The sequence below is a fragment of a genome, unplaced genomic scaffold, assembly GCF_019419815.1.
Source record: "Pyrus x bretschneideri cultivar Hongxiangsu unplaced genomic scaffold, Pyrus_bretschneideri_v1 Contig16, whole genome shotgun sequence".
In the NCBI taxonomy this organism is placed as follows: Eukaryota; Viridiplantae; Streptophyta; class Magnoliopsida; order Rosales; family Rosaceae; genus Pyrus; species Pyrus x bretschneideri.
In genome coordinates, this window is record NW_025999457.1 from 6,818,128 (window position 1) to 6,836,764 (window position 18,637).

The window sequence follows — 18,637 nt, forward strand, 5'->3', positions numbered from 1 at the left end:
AGGGCTAGAGGACACTTGGGGCTGGCCAAAAAAACTGGAAATCTTGTCGGTTATAACCGATAGGAATGCTTTGATTATTTTTTTTTTTACCGTTTTATTATTATTTTTTATTTAAAATTTTTTTCCTATAACTTCTACTTTTCATATTTTTTTTAGATTCTATTTTTTCCCTATAACTTTTATTTTACAAAATTTGTTTTATATATTTTTTTTAAATTCCATTTTTTTTTCCTATAACTTTTATTTTACAAAATTTGTTTCATATTTTTTTTAAATTCCATTTTTTCCTATAACTTCTATTTCACAAATTTTTTTTGATTTTATTTTAAATTCTATTTTTTTCCTATAACTTCTATTTGACAAAATTTGTTTCATATTTTTTTTTAATTCTATTTTTTTTTCCTATAACTTCCTAAGCCATTATACAACATTAAATTAAATTAAGTAACATGAAACAACATTAAACAATATGAAACAACATTAAATAACATTAACCAACATAAAAATTATACTACATAAAAAAACATTTAACAACATGAAACTTAAACAACATTTAAGTTGTAGTTTTTAAATAATAAATTATGTTTGGCTCTATGGCCCTCGGTTGGAGACGGTTTTTTGTGATAGGGCTAAAACGAGCCCTCTGGCCCTTTGACCCTCGGTTGGAGACAGAAGCAAATATGGCCTCGTACTGTTTATTAAAATATTAATATCTTGGAGAATCTTGGAGGGCCAAAGGGCTACGTTTTAGGCCATCTCCAACCGGAGGCTGGTCAGAGGGCTCGTTTTAGCCCTCTGGCCCTCCAAGATTCTCCAAGATATTAATATTTTAATGAATAGTACATGGCCATATTTTCCTCCGTCTCCAACTAAGGGTCAGAGGGCCAGAGGGCCAGAGGGCTTGTTTTAGCCCTGTCACAAAAAACCGTTTCTAACCGAGGGCCAAAGGCCCATAGGGCCAAACATAATTTATTATTTAAAAATTACAACTTAAATGTTGTCATATCCCAGCCTGGGGGGGACCACCTCCCGGGCCCACTCCACCACCGTAGCACGATATTACCATTCCCTCACGGTTTTGTTTTGGGAACTCACGAGCAACTTCCCAGTGGGTCACCCATCATGGGATTGCTCTAGCCTCCTTCTCGCTTAATTTCAGAGTTTCTACGGAACCCAAAGCCAGTGTGCTCCCAAAAGGTCTTGTGCTAGGTAGGGATGAGAATATACATATAAGGATCACTCCCCTGGGCGATGTGGGATATCACAATCCACCCCCTTAGGGGCCCGATGTCCTCGTCGGCACACACGCGACCAGGGTTAGGCTCTGATACCAAATTGTCACATCCTGGCCCGGGGCGGATCACTTCCTAGGCCCGCTCTACCATTGTAGCACGATATTGTCCGCTTTCGGCTTACCATTCCCTCACGGTTTTGTTTTTGGAAACTCACGAGCAACTTCCCAGTGGGTCACCCATCATAGGATTGCTCTAGCCTGCTTCTCGCTTAACTTCGTAGTTCCTACAGAATCCGAAGCCAGTGAACTCCCAAAATGCCTCGTGCTAGGTAGAGATGGGAATATACATATAAAGATCACTCCCCTAGGCGATGTGGGATATCACAAATGTTGTTTAAGTTTCATGTTGTTAAATGTTTTTTTTTTTTTATGTTGGTTAATGTTATTAATATTGCTTAATGTTGTTTCATGTTACTTAATTTAATTTAATGTTGTATAATGGCTTAGGAGGTTATAGAAAAAAATAGAATGAAAAAAAATATGAAACAAATTTTGTGAAATAGAAGTTATAGGAAAAAAAAAATAGAATTTAAAATAAAATGAAACAAATTTTGTGTAATAGAAGTTATAGGAAAAAAATGAAATTTAAAAAAAAAATATGAAACAAATTTGTAAAATAAAAGTTATAGGAAAAAAAATAGAATTTAAAAAAAAATATGTGAAAAATAGAAGTTATAGGAAAATTTTTGTAAATAAAAAATAATAATAAAACTGTTAAAAAAAATATTCAAAGAATTCCTGTCAGTTATAACCGACAGGAACACATTTGTATTATTTAGTATAAATGTATTACTATCGGTTATAAGGCCATCTCTAACCGATGGCTGGCTAGATGGCTCATTTTAGCCCTCTGACCCTCCAAGATTCTCCAAGATATTAATATTTTAATGAACAGTACATGGTCATATTTGCCTCCGTCTCCAACCGAGGGCCAGAAGGCTCATTTTAGCCTTGTTACAAAAAACCGTCTCCAATCAAGGGCCAAATGGCCATAGGGCCAAACATAATTTATTATTTAAAAACTACAACTTAAATGTTGTTTAAGTTTCACGTTGTTAAATGTTTTTTTTATGTTGTATAATTTTTATGTTGGTTAATGCTATTAATATTGTTTAATGTTGTTTCATGTTACTTAATTTAATTTAATGTTGTATAATGGCTTAGGAGGTTATAGAAAAAAATAGAATTAAAAAAAATATGAAACAAATTTTGTGAAATAGAAGTTATAGGAAAAAATGAAATTAAAAAAAAAAAAACAAATTTGTAAAATAAAAGTTATTGGAAAAAAAATAGAATTTAAAAAAAAAATATGAAAAATAGAAGTTATAGGAAAATTTTTGTAAATAAAAAAAGATAATAAAACTGTTAAAAAAATATTCAAAGAATTCCTGTCGGTTATAACCGACAGGAATACATTTGTATTATTTAGTATAAATGTTTATATTAATAATACAATGTATTCTTGTCAGTTATAACTGACAGGAAATCCAACATAAGCAAAAAAAAAATGGCCAGCCCCGGGCTAGCTGGCTGGCTGGATGCAGCCAGCCCTCCAACCCTCTAGCCCTCTCCGATTCCATGGGACCCTTTCAGATTCTAGAGCCCTCTAGCCTAGCCCTCGGTTGGAGACGGTTTTCGGGCTATTTTCGACCTTCTAGCCCTCTGAACCCTTTGGTTGGAGATGGCCTAACCGATAGGAAATTCAACATAAGCAAAAAAAAAAAAAATGGCCAGCCCTCTAGCCCTCTAGCCTTCTCCGATTATGTGGGGCCCTCTCAGATTCCAGAGCCCTCTGGCCTAGCGCTCGATTGAAGACGGTTTTCGAGCTATTTTCGGCCCTTTGGCCCTTTGGACCCTTCGGTTGGAGATGGCCTTAGCCCTCTGGCTAGCCATCGGTTGGAGATGGCCTAATTGGACTAACTATTTGACTCTCAAAACTTAGATACAAATTTATACCGTTAATGTGCTTTCTTGCATGACGCCCACCATAGCAATGGCTCATGGAGACTAACTTTGAAGCCAGCGTCGTTTGTCCACTTCCAAGCAGAGAGGAGACCAGCTGCATCCCCTGTGAAGAATAGTCCCCCAGGACCTACCTCAACCGTCCTAACATCTTTGTTTGGCAAACAATCTGCCTCTTTCGGTAAATGAAGGCAATTTGTATAGCCGGACAGAATTATCACTGCAAGAGTAAAGCAAGATAGGCTCGACTTCTGAGTCTGTCATTCCAGAGAGATCAAGAAAACCATGCTCTGCACTGTGAGTGTAGATAACTTGCAAGTTGCCTTCTTTAGTAGCAGCCCAAACCTTTATCGCCCAGTCCAATGAGCATGATATTAAATACAGGTCCCAGCAGATAAGAGACATCACAAAATCAGAGTGCTCGTTGAGTGTCATGACACATTGTAAGGTTTCAAGTTCCCACACCCTGATTGTGTGGTCGACAGAACCCTAGTAAAGCCGGTTGCCTCCGACAATTAAACATACAACAGCAGCAGGACGAAATGGATTAGTTTCAGAACTACCTTTCCATACTAATATAGCACCATCCTGTGTGCCGGCAAAGAGCATTTCATTACCAACCACCATAGCATGTACTTGGCCAGTAGCTGCATCCAGGTTGAATTCAACATTCGTTTGAATGTTCCAAGCCTTAACAACATTTGGTGCACCAACAAAAACCCAGGGGCCCTCTGTTATTAAGCAATCTGCTTCACCACCAAGATTAATCACACTGCCACACTGACCAGTATGGCAGTCCCAAACTCTGACTGCTCCACCTTGACTGGCTGAATAAAGCTTGTTATGTCCTTCAGGATGTGCAATACCAGTGACGGCCGTCTTGTGCCCTTGGAACCTTGACAACCTGGAGAACCCCTCACCACGAAACCACTTATGCAAATAGCATTACTTTTCTGAGCAGCATTGCCTTTCTAAGTAGAACTGCACGGATTTCCATTTCCAGTGGCAGTTCCCTCCTTTGTCCACACAAGACCCCTCGGCTTTGAAATGTGAGGTTTCATGTCCGCCTACTGGCCGAGTATACGGTGAGTATTTATCAAAAATAGTCAAATATTAGCTCTTAATTTCAAAAATGTCAATTTTTATACAAACTTTCAAATATATTGAAAATATCACTTAAATAGACACAAGTACATTTGTACGATTATTCTCTATTCTATCATGTTAACATTGTTGTTATCCAAAAGGCAGTGGATTTATGGGTCTATCATTGAACCGTCTTTTTTTTTTTTCAATGGTAGCTTGGAAAATTATTATTATTATTATTATTTGGAAAATTATGATTTATATTATATTCTCTTACCCAAGTTCACTGATTTCCATATGACAATTATAAATTTATTGTACGGTTTGTGACCACTTTAAAAGCCTTCAATTTTGCGACATCGTTGGATTTTGATAGAAATCCAAAGTTTATGACTGACAATTTATTATTTCTTTCTTCTAAATGTCTCTCTTTATTTCACATAAGGGTCATTGTAGATTTAAGTACATCTCAAAGTTAAAAATGATCATGGATTCGATTCTCACAAAGAACGTCAAAATCTTTTGTTTAAAAAGAAAAGGTTAAAAATGATCGATTGATAATCAGCCATGACCAATTGTTATAAATCCGTATTGTTATTCTGATAGTATGTTTCAACGAATAAAAGTAAATAAATAACTTGAAATCATTGAAAAGAATATTAAAAGAAATTGTGAAAAATGCTACCAAAATCTGGCAACATTTTGCCCAAATGACCTAATTAAATAAAGACAGCTAGCTAATAAGAACGAATGATAAGAAATTAAAAATAAACCCTTAATTTTTATTTCTTTTTTGTCAAATAATAGATTTTATTAGATTAAATGTTATATTAGCTAATGACGGGTTCGAATTCACGCTGCCATGAAAAAACTTAACACCTTTCCACCACTGCAGTATAGTCCGTCCGACTACACCCACCATCACCCAATGAGAAGAATCAAATAAAAATAAAATAAAATCCTTTTACTTTGTCCACCTTTCAAGTCATTCGTACGGAGAGGTTTATGTGGAGATGGCCAGGCCACCAACTAATTAATTCAAGTAAATTAGAATTAATATTACAGATTCTTTGTGTTTTCATTCATGTACGAAAGTCTATTTTATTATATTTTTCTTTTCTTAAAAACTTTTTTATTTTATTTTATCAAATGATAGATTTTATTAGATTAACCACAATGAGATTTAAACTCATTCCATCATACAAAGACTTAACACCTTTTAATCACTGTGGTACGTAAAGGGCCACTTCCTGTCCTTAAAAACTTGTTGAAGATATAAACATTTCATCCAAGTGCACGAGTCCTCACTTAACGTAACCTACTTTAAAACAAGTCAATTTTATTTAGAGAAATTTTATTTGAACTCATATAATCTCTTTTTACACCCAACTTACTCTCTATGCCCATATTATTTTTAATTAAAGAATTAGTATCTCTTTAAACCCAAATTTACTGCCTAAACTATCATCCCAAACCCAATTCAAAATGTAAATTTATCTTTACACCCATTTAGAAAATAAATCTCAAATTAAATAATTTGGTGAAGTTTCTATTGTTTATGGGAATGAAAGCTTTTTGGAATTCAACTTCTGTGGACAAGTTGAATAATTTGGCGAAATTTCTACTTGTTTATGAATCTTCCATGTATCTAACTCTTCAATTTCTTGTTTTCTTGAATATCTTTATCCCCGTGATTTTATTTGCATTAGTGCCTTCGTTAATGTACTACAACAATACGCCCACAGTTGATATAGTACAACACAATGGCGTGTAAGAATTAATGGAATTGCTTGAGCAGCAGAAGATACTTCAAAGGTTGTGTTTTCGAATAAACTGGGTCTGCGTAAGAAAGAGAGACTTGTTCCCGTAAATTTTCAAAGAAACTTCACTTTTGCAGCAAAAGATATGCCATATTACATTATGTCTTCTCTCAGAAACACATATAAGATTAGACTACCAAAACCTTATGCTAATATGAACCGAATTCACTGACGTTTATGAACCAAAAACCTATCTTCTAAACTTTAAAAAAATTGAAATCAAATGTAAACAAAATTTGCATAAATTGCTTCATACCTTAGTTTGAGGATTCAAAACTTGAAAATCATTATCGATCGATAAAAAGAGCTTATTTTTCTCTATAAGAGCTCTTAGGGTTTTAGCTGAAATGAATGTAGGATAAATAAGAAATGATGGTAGAGATTAATTATTGGGTGTGGGTTTATTGATAAATTGTAGTTTCATTGTTAATTTTATCTTGGGACTTGATGGTAATTATGTAATAGGGTAAAAAGGACAATTAACGTTTAAATTTAAGTTGGATGTAGAAAGAGGTTATATGGGTTCAAATAAAATTTCCCTTTACTTTATCCAAAGTGAAATCACTATGGTACATACTAATATGGCTTTTCAGCCAAAATAGCCCATGAGATTTGCATAACTCATCACTTTGATCCCTAAAATTTGAAATCAATAGAAGTAGTTACTGAATTTATTCATCATCAATCATTTTGGTATTCCATGAATTATATTTAATAAGGACCAAGTTGACAAAAATACCCTCATTTTAATAAACAATAGGCCAAATGATTTGACAAAAATTGAGGGTATTTTTGTCCTTTTAGCTTAATTTAATGGAGATTGTTCATGGAATGATCAAAATGATTGATGTTGGACAAACTTGGACTAGTTCTATTGATTTTAAATCTCAAGGACCAAAGTGAAGAGTTATGCAAATCTCAATGATCATTTTGGCTAAAAAGCCTACTAATATTAATCTTCTTGCATGTGGTCTAATATCCTAGCGGATATGGTACTAGGTTTGTACTCATGCGTCTTGTGTTCAAAACTCTCTCTCCTAAATTATTGTACTAATTTCGAACTCTCCACCTTATCCAAATAATAGCAAATGTCTTTTTTATAAACAATATACTAGTATTAATCTTCTTCTTTTATTTATTTTTAATTCCATACAGGAAGCGGACAACATGTGGAGCCTAAGCATATAGACAAGATGTAGGATTTTCTTTAGATTCTTGTAACAATGTGCTTTTTTCCTTTTTAAATTGTCTTGGTAGATAAGACGTTTATGTTTGATCAGTGTTTTGGGGTCAAACCCTCTTCCCTAATTGAAAATATATGTAATAATTACCATAAAAAAAATTGTATTTTCGCTTATGATAGAATAAAAATAAAAAATAAAAAAAAGAAGAAGAGATATACAGATAGCATTTTTAGTACTATGGTCAAACCAAAAGTTTAGGACATGTTTGGTATTCTACTAAAAATTTTGAATTGTTCTTAAAGCTAACTTTTAAGAACATTTCTTATAAACAGTTTTTTTTTTTTTTCAGGTTTCAAAAACGTGTTTGGCATTGAACTTAAAAACTATTTTTGAATCTAAAAATTTGAAAACTTGTTTGGTTTAACTCTTGAAAATAGTTTTTTTTTTTTTTTTTTTGCCCTAAGTATGTATTTGTTTTAAGATATACAAAACATATGAAATTAAACCTTAAACATACCATTTTTATATCCATGTGCTAATACAACACATATATGCTTGATAATCAAATTAAACTTCAAGTCTTAGGTAATAAATATTACATTAAAACATTCTAAAAAACCAATAAACTTTGAGACTGATTGTTATTGACGTAATCAAGCCATATTGATCCGGCTATGTGGTCTTTAACATCATTCATAACATTGTCGTCATTCAAATACATGTTTTCCCCTTCTTGATTCGTCCCCGAGCTTTCTTCATCTAACACATCAATATCATTGTCTTCAAATTGTTGAAACAAAGTATAATTCCTTGATTGCATTCTAATGAAATTGTGCACGGCACAAGAAAATGTCTTTAAGACCAAAAGACTGATATTCACTTTTACACACTTCCTGCTTAAAAAGAAATTCTTTAGCATTTTCTGCATTATAGATTATTAATGTTAAAATTCAGGCAATTACTAAAGATAATAGACCAATATCCAATCTTTCTGCATAAATATTAAGTTCACTAAATTTGGTGTTACTAGGTCAAAGAAACAACATCCTCTTCTTATGCCAATACATCAAGTTTCTCAATACATCAACTTCAGGTGATGGGGATCAACTACCGAAGGCTATGGACGCTCTATCAGAATTTTAGGGGACAATTAGGTTACTACTGCAACAATAATATTATAATACATACATATAAGAAATTCTTTTTCTTTGCAGTTTCCGTTGCATATGTAAACTTGGTGTTCTAAAAACTGAAAACAATATAGTACATTGCAATAATTTGAATGGTGAGGGTAACGATAAAAGGTCAAACCAACACCAGCATTTCTAATGAACAAAACGCAGATGTATACAATGTTGACTATAGTAGCAAGCATGCAACAACATATTGAGAGCTTACAATTTTGCAGATGGTCATTATGACTAATAGTAACAGTGATCATAACAAGTTCGATACTACAATTCCACAGAAGACAAACGGGTGGAGACTATACGGAAGTAGTTTTCTTCAAACCACGAGTGAATATATTTACATTTTGTAAGTTGTTAAAAGTTCAATGCCAACAAAAAACACCTTTTAACGAAACAAACAGAGAAACCACTAGTGTACCCAAGAATTAACCAATCAAATTACCTAGAAAACCAAGAAAAATCATATCATTACATTTTTTTTTTAACAAAATTGAAGAGAAAAAAAAATTGTGGGGCCCCAAAGTAAATTCCAGATAAACCCATAATTATTCCAAGTTCGAGATTTCCATACCTCGAACCGAAGGTGGCGTGGCATCTCTTACTCCAAAACTTGATCCTTGATAAATTCAACTTCCTTCTTTGATCTAACAATCGAAAAAGTAGGTATATTAAGCATCTTGTCATCTCAATGAGACACCCCTATACGCTATACACCACGTTCATATTAGAAACAGAAATCCAATTTCACACAAATCAATCAGTAAAACCTTCAATAACAATATATGATAATAATTCCCAATTTTTACAAATTTTGTAACATTTTCCCCCAATTTTCCCAATAGTTACCTAATATAAAGAAACCCAATAAACCTAGTTGCAATAGATCTCCGAAACCACCAATAAAAACACATAATTGACCAATTATACAAACAATCAAATATTCATGCAATTTAACACAAACAGATAATACAGAAAACAACAAAGAGAAAGTAGAGAGATAGAGTTACTGAAAATTAAATCCGAAATTGGAGTCACAAATACGCAAGGCGAAAAGGGTCTCTTCGAATTGGATTGAGGAATTGCAGTCTCAAATACCCAGAAATTCGAAAAAAAGGATTACATGTTCATCTTTATTTTTGGTCATTTGTCGTTGGTGAGGCGCAAGGCCTACTCGTGGACTGCGCGACGCAACTTAGACCTCCATCGCGACATAGGATATGAATTCATGAAAGAAAAAAAAAAAGAACCCTAAAACCTGACTTTTGTTGTTTTCAAATTATAATGGGCTGTTTTTAAAATTTTTTGAGTCTAGTTTTGCAAAATGGGTCTACCAAACAGATTTTTTTACCTTAAAACTTAAAAATTATTTTTGAGTTAAAAACTTTGAACTCAAATCCAATACTAAACAGGCTCTTATTAACTCTTTATTTTTCTCTAGTTGGCACTCATATCCTAAATTATTGAGCCCGTTTTATAGTGAATACTGACAGACAATTATAAATTTTATGAAATCCAATCACTCTTTCCGATAATATTTATATTTATAGAGAAATAATTTGTAAACAATTTATTATTTTCAAAATACTTATTAAGAAACAATCACATATGTAAATTTTGGTATGTAATTAATAAATATCGTATTATATATTGAGAAAAAAAAAAACATATGAAGCTGTTATTTACAAAAAAAAAAAAAAAAGCAAGAAAACTATTAGGAAGGTAATTGGGCGGGATTTGGATCCTCGTTGGATCCCCTTCCTGAGGATCCTAGGGATCAACAAACACAGACGGTTGATAAAAAATCGTGCGGTCCCAATTAAATGCTTTTTATATTTTTAAAAGTAAAATACCATTGTTTTGCTTGAAAAATAAAAAAAAATGAAAATATTATAGCCGTACGATTTTTAATCAACGGTTTGTATTTGTTGATCCCTAGGATCCAAGGCGGAATCCGACGAGAATTCAAATCCAATTGGGCGTATCACCCAAGGGGATTGGCTGCTGTTGCTATTCTACAACAAGGTTCCAACTTTTGTTCAAATTTTTGTTGTGTTTTTCTTCTGATGGGAGCATGCTCGTGGGACCCAGGCCAGATGGGTTTGTGTCATATCATAATTCTCATGGGCCCACGTGAGGTTTTATGCAAAACATCGACGTTACTGTTAGAATGTACCACATACGGTACTTTTTCAACTATTTTGCAATTAAAACGTGTCATCTATATGAATATTTTCGTCAATTAACTTCATGGGAATGATTAAAATCAAATATGCTTCTCAATAATATTGCCTGAGTAAATATTGTGCCAAAATTAGGGGTTTGTACAACCCCAGTTGGTCAATTCCCTTCATAAGAGTTAAAAGATTAATATTTTAAAAATATTAAAAACTCATTGCAAGTGAAAGACATTTTTGTATAATTTCATTTCAATTCTTTAACAATCTTAAATTAAACCCAAAAATCAACTTATCTCTTTCTCTTTATGACCTGACTCCAACGTCGCTAAAAAAAAAGTCTTTTGTCTTTGTACAAATTGACTCCAGCAAGCTTAGGAAGTGAATTGGCAAAAATATTCCTCCACGTGAAGGGCGTGTGACATATTTTAACTGAAACATGGATAGAAAGTAATGTAGATGGTAGATTCTAATAGTTAAGAGAGTTTAGGTATTAAAAGTTCAGATAGCATTGACGCACATACTTGCAAGTTGTTGAGTGGCTTTGATTAAAAAAATTATTGAAAATTTTAATTAGTTTTTATAAAAATTACCAAAAAATAACGAAATAAAAGACAAAAAAGAGTGTCAAAATTGTAGGGTTGTTCAATTGTTTTGTTCCTTCCAAGCTTCCAACACAACCACGTGCAAAAGTATAGAGACGAAAACACCATAAATACGAACCTCAACCGGTGACCAAATCATTATTTAATTATCTCCAACCCCGCGACTTCACTCCTCAACCACCGCCGGCAAATTCCATCTTCAACGCTCCTTCACTCGCCACGTGTCCCTCTCTGCCACCCCACCACCGGGTCCCACCTCCTTCCGTAGCTCCCAAGTCCAACTATAAGTACAAATCAAACTCCTCTCCCTCTCTCTCTCTTCGCCGTCGCTCACCGGCGATTTTATTTATTTATTTATTTATTTAAGCGAAGCAAAAGGAAGGAAAGAAAGAAAGAATCTTGAGATAATTTCCGTGAATCCGTTACCGACAACACGCTCCAGCTGCAGATCGGCTAACAGGAGCTTTCTCTGACTGATCCAGCATTGCTGACCGTCCGATCGATCTTCCTCCTCCTGATTTCCGACGTTACGAAGCAAAAAAGGTACAAATACACTTGCATTTCATTCCTCAATTTCTCGTTCGTGCTCCGAAATTCGCGGTTTCTGGAATTTCTGACGGAAATGCGAGGTTTTTTGCAGTGTCCATTGCGTGGATGCGTGTGAGTAATCGGAGTCGAGAATGTCGGGCCCGCTAGATCGATTCGCCAGGCCTTGTGAGTCATCTCTCTTCCCTCTCGCTCTATAGTTCTTTATCTCTCTAGATTTTTGTCGGTGCGGCTGTGTTCTTGTTGCTGTTGAATGTGTAAGGGCTTTTTGTGTGGTCTTGAGGGGACTGATTTTGGATGGTTTAGTTTTGTTTGCTGAACTTAGGGTTTCTGTTTGGTTGCTGAGAAAATTCAGCCGAACTGAAAAGGAAATCTGAAGAAAGTTTAAATTTTGACTTTCTTTTTCCTCTCATTTGTGTTTTAGTAAATGGGTGCCCATTTCTCAGGTCAAGACATCAAATTTTACAAATTTGTTGTATTATATTTGTGAATGTTTTGCACAAACCCTATTCTTATACTTGTTCTCAAATGATTTTACAAATACGGACAATTCTGGCGAGGTTTTTATGTCAATCCTGTTGTTGTTGTGATGCAGGTTTTGAAGGGTTTTATGGTAGTGATGAGAGGAGAGAGCGGAAGTCTGATTTTGAGAATTCCGAGGATGAGCGGCAGGACTAGAATTGGGACTTTGAAGAAGAAGGCGATAAATGCATCTACCAAATTCAAACATTCTCTGAAGAAAAAGGGCAGTAGGAGAAAGAGTGATGGCCGAGTCAGCTCTGTTTCCATTGAAGATGTTCGCGATATTGAAGAGCTGCAGGCTGTTGATGCATTTCGACAAGCACTGATTTTGGATGAATTGCTCCCAGAAAAGCATGACGACTATCATATGATGTTGAGGTGCTCAGTTGTTCATCTTGCACCATTATATATAATCATGCGCACGAATACTTCTGGAAGTTCATAATTTGATAGGATATTAGATTTTGACTGCAGTAAACTGTGTCTTTGAGTGATATACTAGTTTTTTGTTAAGATAAATGGACCAATGCTTTAGATTGATTGGGTTTAGTTTTTATTTTCTGGGGAATAATTGGGGAATAGTACGGTACCATGACAAAAGTAGAGGATTAAGTCTCTTCAGTGGTCCTTATTCTACTTTCTGATTCTGCTTGTTGGAACTTTAGCTTGCATGAGCTCACTCGAGTGTTATTTTCCTAATTGAAATAGGTGCTCTTTAAATGTCATTCATCAGATATAAGGTTTTGTAAAAATTCGTTTGGAGGTAATAAACTAGTAGTTTCTTGAAATATGGTTAATAAGTACTGTGAGATGGGGATTCACTGATTTAAACTTGAGAACATGTCCTGAAGATAGGGGAGCGGATCATTGTAGGTACTTTTGCGTTTATCTGATCAGATGGACATATTTCTATGGTATTAGGAGTGTGGGAGAGAGAAGAGGATAACATGTGTTATAGTTATGATTCATATCATATAGCGTCATTGTAGAAAAATGTGCTTGTAAATGAATTGTACCGGAGGGCTTCTGTAATATCTGGTACTCATGATTAGCAAATAATTTATTCTTGTGACTAGCTGGTTCTCAGTTCTTGGTCAGTGTGGATGGTTTATCAAGTAAACATCCTTCGTGGATTGTGATTCCCTTATCTTTATCTTAAGCCCATGCTGCTTGGATGAGCACTTCAAGTGTAATTGGTTGCTGCCATACTTTCAAAAATTGTTTATGCATTCTCACATCTTTGTTTTGTTTAGTTTGATGAAGTTCTGGTAATAATGATTAATATGGTTTCCCATTTTAGACATTAACCTTTAGATGTTACATACTTTCAGGTTTTTGAAAGCAAGGAAGTTTGATGTTGAAAAAGCCAAGCATATGTGGGCTGATATGCTTCAATGGAGAAAGGACTATAGTGCCGACACTATCATGGAGGTAACTGCGGCTGATAAAATTTGTTTGATTATGCATACTTTTTATTTCTCATTTTATTTACCATGATGTTTTTTTTTTCAGGATTTTGAATTCAAAGAGTTGAATGAAGTTCTACAGCACTACCCTCATGGGCATCATGGTGTGGATAAGGAGGGAAGGCCCATTTACATTGAAAGATTGGGTAAAGTAGACCCCAATAAAGTTATGCAGGTTACGACTATGGATCGTTATGTGAAATACCATGTCCAGGAGTTCGAGAAAAACTTTGCAATAAAATTTCCAGCTTGCACCATTGCTGCAAAGAGGCACATAGATTCAAGCACTACAATTTTAGATGTTCAAGGCGTGGTATGTTACCTGTAATCTATAATTACTTTTCATATTAAGTAAAATCATAATATTTAATTATTGTATGTTTGTTTTAATTGTTTCAAGGGATTCAAGAATTTTACAAAGTCTGCACGAGATTTAATTACGCGGTTGCAGAACATTGATAATAACAATTACCCTGAGGTATGCAATCGTATTTGCTTAGAACTTTATGTTATAGCTACTTTTTTATATGGATTGTAAAGTCAATTTTAACACCACCTTTGGACCTTTTATCTGTTCATAACTGGTGCAGACCCTGTGTCAAATGTTCATCATTAATGCTGGTCCTGGATTTAGGCTGCTGTGGAACACTGTGAAGACTTTTCTCGATCCTAGAACAACGTCAAAGATTCATGTATGGAGAAATTACTTATTCCTTGTATCAGAACTTTTAACGTTTGGGGTTCACGGGAATGTCATGAATTTACAATATTTCTTTGTTTGATTGTATACAACATTTCAGGTTCTTGGAAACAAATATCAGAACAAATTGCTTGAGGTAATCGATGCCAGGTGAGCAGGCTGCAGTGTATCTGTCATCCGTAATGCTATATTTTTGCAATCTTAACACACATAGAAGTTCAGTATAATGTACTTGCTCCAAATGCAATTTGAATCAAGATTGTTGTTCATGTTGAATCATAGTTGAATGTGTGGTTGTTAATGATAGTCTGGCAATACAACAGTGTAACCTCTCTCTGTAAAAATAGATACCCAATGACATATATATGCATGTATATGTATGTATGTACATGTAATTTCTATTATTATATTCTATTGTTACAGTTGTCTTTCCTATGGTAAATTTATAATTGCACATCTCTCCATGCTTACAAAGATTTTTCCAAGTATGCAGTGAGTTGCCAGAATTTCTGGGCGGTAACTGTACCTGTGCAGATCAGGGAGGTTGCCTTCGATCTGATAAGGGGCCATGGAAAAACCCGGAGATATTGAAGGTTATATCTTGCCCTCTGGATTTCCTTTCTGCTGCATATTCTTTTTACTTTTACGAGGTGTATTGCCATATTTTGGTTACTGAATTGAGCTTGCTTGTGCTCTTTGTTACAGATGGTTCTAAACGGTGAAGCACGACGTGCAAGGCAAGTTGTTAAAGTTCTAAACAGTGAAGGGAAGGTTCTTGCTTATGCTAAGCCACAATATCCAATGGTAAAACTTCTATAGTTTTCAATACTGCACAATAAAAAGTGAGATTATTTTTGCATTAGTTTTTACATTTTATGAGGGGCTTTCTTTTGAAGCAGGTAAAGGGAAGTGATACATCCACTGCTGAGTCAGGATCTGAAGCAGAAGATATTGCGTCCCCAAAAGCTTTGAAGAATTATTCACATCTTCGATTGACTCCTGTTCGTGAAGAGGTAGGTTTAACCTTTTATTATGTAATGTTACTACTATGATTAATTGATTCATTTTTGGAGTCTTAGAATTTATATTGACCAATCATGGAGAAAAAGGAGCTTATTTTGTACAGGTAATTGATATGTCTCTTTAAGAGTTGTTGGAAGAAGTTAGGAGAGCATTCTTGTTTGCTTTGTTTGATAGAACAATCTTCTAGATGGGATAGAAGAAATAGAACTTGAGCATTGGCCTTTATACAGTTTAATTTGATATGGAACTCTTACTACAGTAGGTTGGTTGTCACCTCTTCCCTCTTAGAGCTTCTGCCATAATTCGGAAGGTTAAATTAACTTGCTAGTGTAAATTATTGCGTGGGTTTTCTCATGATAGCTTAATACTTGTAATAGTATTCAAAGGAGAAACTCTAATGTTTAGTGTACTGTGTACGAAAGGAGACAGATTATTGACCATTTGCTTCATTGCTCTTTTGCTTTCAATCATTGCAACAAGCTGTATAGGAAAGTTATTTTCTTGTGGGTGATTCCGACTTCCAGCATGTGAAGCACTGTGATGGTGTTTGAAAAAGAATTGTGATTCGGGTGGATGGACAAAATTGACAGTTGTGGAATTCTAGTGTAATAGGAGGTTTGTTAAAAACAAAATATGGGAAGGACGTGTTATGCTTGTGGCTAAATTGTTTTGTTGCACAGTTTCCCTAAATCCTGTGAAATTTCATATTCGTTATTCCTTGGTGTTACTTAGAGATTGTTTTAGCTGCTATGCCGTGTTAGTTGGATGTATTGTTAGCTGTTTGCTAGTTTGATGTTGAAGGTTTTGTTTGGACCTTTGGGGTATTGCTTGTTCACTGGTCTAGCTAGTATATGCAGGCTGCTGAACCTTCAATATAATACAATAAAATACAATATGTATTGCTTGTTCACTAACAAAGAAACAATACAGGTTGCTTGTTCACTGATCTAGCTAGGAGATGCTAACTACTCAACTAAAAAAAGCTACGCGTAAAAAATAGTTTCGTTTGCTCTTGAATTGGTTAAGGGCTATTGGATCACCAAGGGCACTGAAGATGTGTAATATTATGTAATCAGCAAGAATAGCCTGTAACTTTTTACTCTTTCTATTGATGGCTACATTCATTTGTGTCAATTATGTATTCCTTAATGTGCTATAATTAATATGCAGGTTAAAGCCGTTGGCAAGGCAAACTGCGCAGGTCATTTCTCTGGTTATGATGAATATGTTCCTATGGTTGACAAAGCCGTTGATACTAATTGGAAAAAGCAAGTGGCCCTCCAGAGAACTCATTCTTCCAAAGGTCAGCATGTCTAGCTTCGTCTTTTCTGCCAAGATACAACATTTTTTAATTTATCCTATTGTTATAGTAGCAACTCAAACTAGTCCACTATGATAAGACTTCACAGCCTTATAATAGTTGAAATTTCATTACATTAATTTACTTTTATACTGATGGTTATATCTTGTGCCGAATTTCAGATGATGTACGCTATATTGCTTAAAATTTTATTTTAGTTTCTGCCTTGTAACACTTGTTACTATATTTGGTTGAACTGTTATTTTCTTGTTTTTCTTTTAATTGTTTTGGTACTTGGCCTTATATAAAACAAGAAAGTGAAATTATCTTTCCCATTCAGGGACACTTCCAGTACCTGACACCCCGAAGAATCCAGAAGGAATCCAAGGTCGGATTTTGGTTGCACTGATGGCCTTCTTCGTGACTTTCCTCACTCTCTTCCGCTCAGTGGCTTCCCAAGTAACTAGGAAGCTTCCTGATGCATTGGTCAATCACAATCGAAATATTCCGGAAAGCACTTCTGATGAAGCAAACAAGGAAGAGGGTTATCCTCCTTCACCAACAGCACCAATTACAGGGACAGATCTTCTCCCCACTGTACTGAAAAAGCTGGTGGAGCTTGAGGAGAAGGTTGGCATGCTTGAAGCTAAGCCATCCGAGATGCCTTATGAGAAAGAGGAATTGCTGAATGCTGCTGTTTGTCGGGTGGATGCCTTGGAAGCCGAGTTAATTGCTACTAAAAAGGTATAGAAGCTTTATTTGATTTGTGGTAAAATGGGTGCCTTCAACCCGTGAAATCATATTACTGCCCTGGAAAAATTTCACCTTGTCGATACTATTGCATGAGTGCCCTACTCGATTTGTTATTTATTTTCTTTAAATTTTTTGATGTTTGCATCTCTCCACGTGACATATTTAAGGGGATTGCTTGCATTTATTTTGCATCTCATTGTGCATATAGTGCTATTTATGTTAAGGCGCCCATGACGGCATGAGTGCTTCTTGGTTGTCACTTGACTTAGTTTCGGTAATTCAGAATGATGCATGTATTGACGGTGTTTCTTATGGAGCAGGCTCTGCACGAGGCTTTAATGAGGCAAGAAGAGCTTCTGGCCTATATTGACAGGGAAGAAGACGCCAAGCTCCGGGTACGTTAACCATACAGTCTATCTATGAAAATGTATTTCTTCTTTTTCGTTTCCGTGGGTTCGGTTCAAGAGTTTTAAGACATCTTCTTGCTCCTTGTCATCAGAAAAAGAAGTTTTTTTGCTGGTAGAGGTGGTTGCTGTTGAAGAGGGACAAATATATCATCCGAAATGATGCCCATTCTGTCTACTGAGAACCATACGGAACTGACCGTTGAGTTTATTTTCTTGAAAGAAGTTTGTGCAGTTTTTATTTGCTTAATCCGATAACGTTTCCGGGAAATGTTGGAAATGTTGGAAATGTTGGGAGTGAGTTAACTAACCACAGATTTTATCATATTATGACTTATGTTGTGCACGTTTCATCTACAATAGATAGAAAATTAAGCAAGTGGCCCTTTACTACTGGTGAAAAAGAGTTGAGCCCTTACATGATATTGTGGGTTCGAATTCATCGGTGATTAATTTAACACCTAATCTAATGAAAGCTATCATTTGACACACAAAATAAAAAAATAAAAAAATAAAGAATGTGAAAAAATAAATGATGGACCGTTCGAAAGAATTTTTGGTTTGAGGTCTTTGGCACTGACGGACCTTTCGAAAAAATACATGAAATT

The 18,637-nt window shown here is 34.9% G+C and overlaps 1 protein-coding gene and 1 pseudogene across 1 annotated transcript; one reads left to right on the forward strand and one right to left on the reverse strand.

Moving 5' to 3' along the window:
- Positions 1-3,213: 3,213 nt before the first annotated feature.
- LOC103967144 lies at positions 3,214-4,317 on the reverse strand (annotated as a pseudogene).
- Positions 4,318-11,471: 7,154 nt separating this feature from the next.
- LOC103967127 (phosphatidylinositol/phosphatidylcholine transfer protein SFH8) lies at positions 11,472-18,375 on the forward strand. The gene is given in 16 exon segments (XM_009380380.3): positions 11,472-11,858; positions 11,956-12,029; positions 12,457-12,530; positions 12,532-12,761; positions 13,715-13,814; positions 13,896-14,162; positions 14,250-14,327; positions 14,440-14,541; positions 14,650-14,699; positions 15,043-15,142; positions 15,255-15,353; positions 15,449-15,562; positions 16,743-16,875; positions 17,213-17,616; positions 17,946-18,020; positions 18,125-18,375. Coding segments are annotated over 15 exon segments (1,884 nt in total). The 5' UTR covers positions 11,472-11,858; positions 11,956-11,995; the 3' UTR covers positions 18,149-18,375.
- The last annotated feature ends 262 nt before the right edge of the window (positions 18,376-18,637 follow it).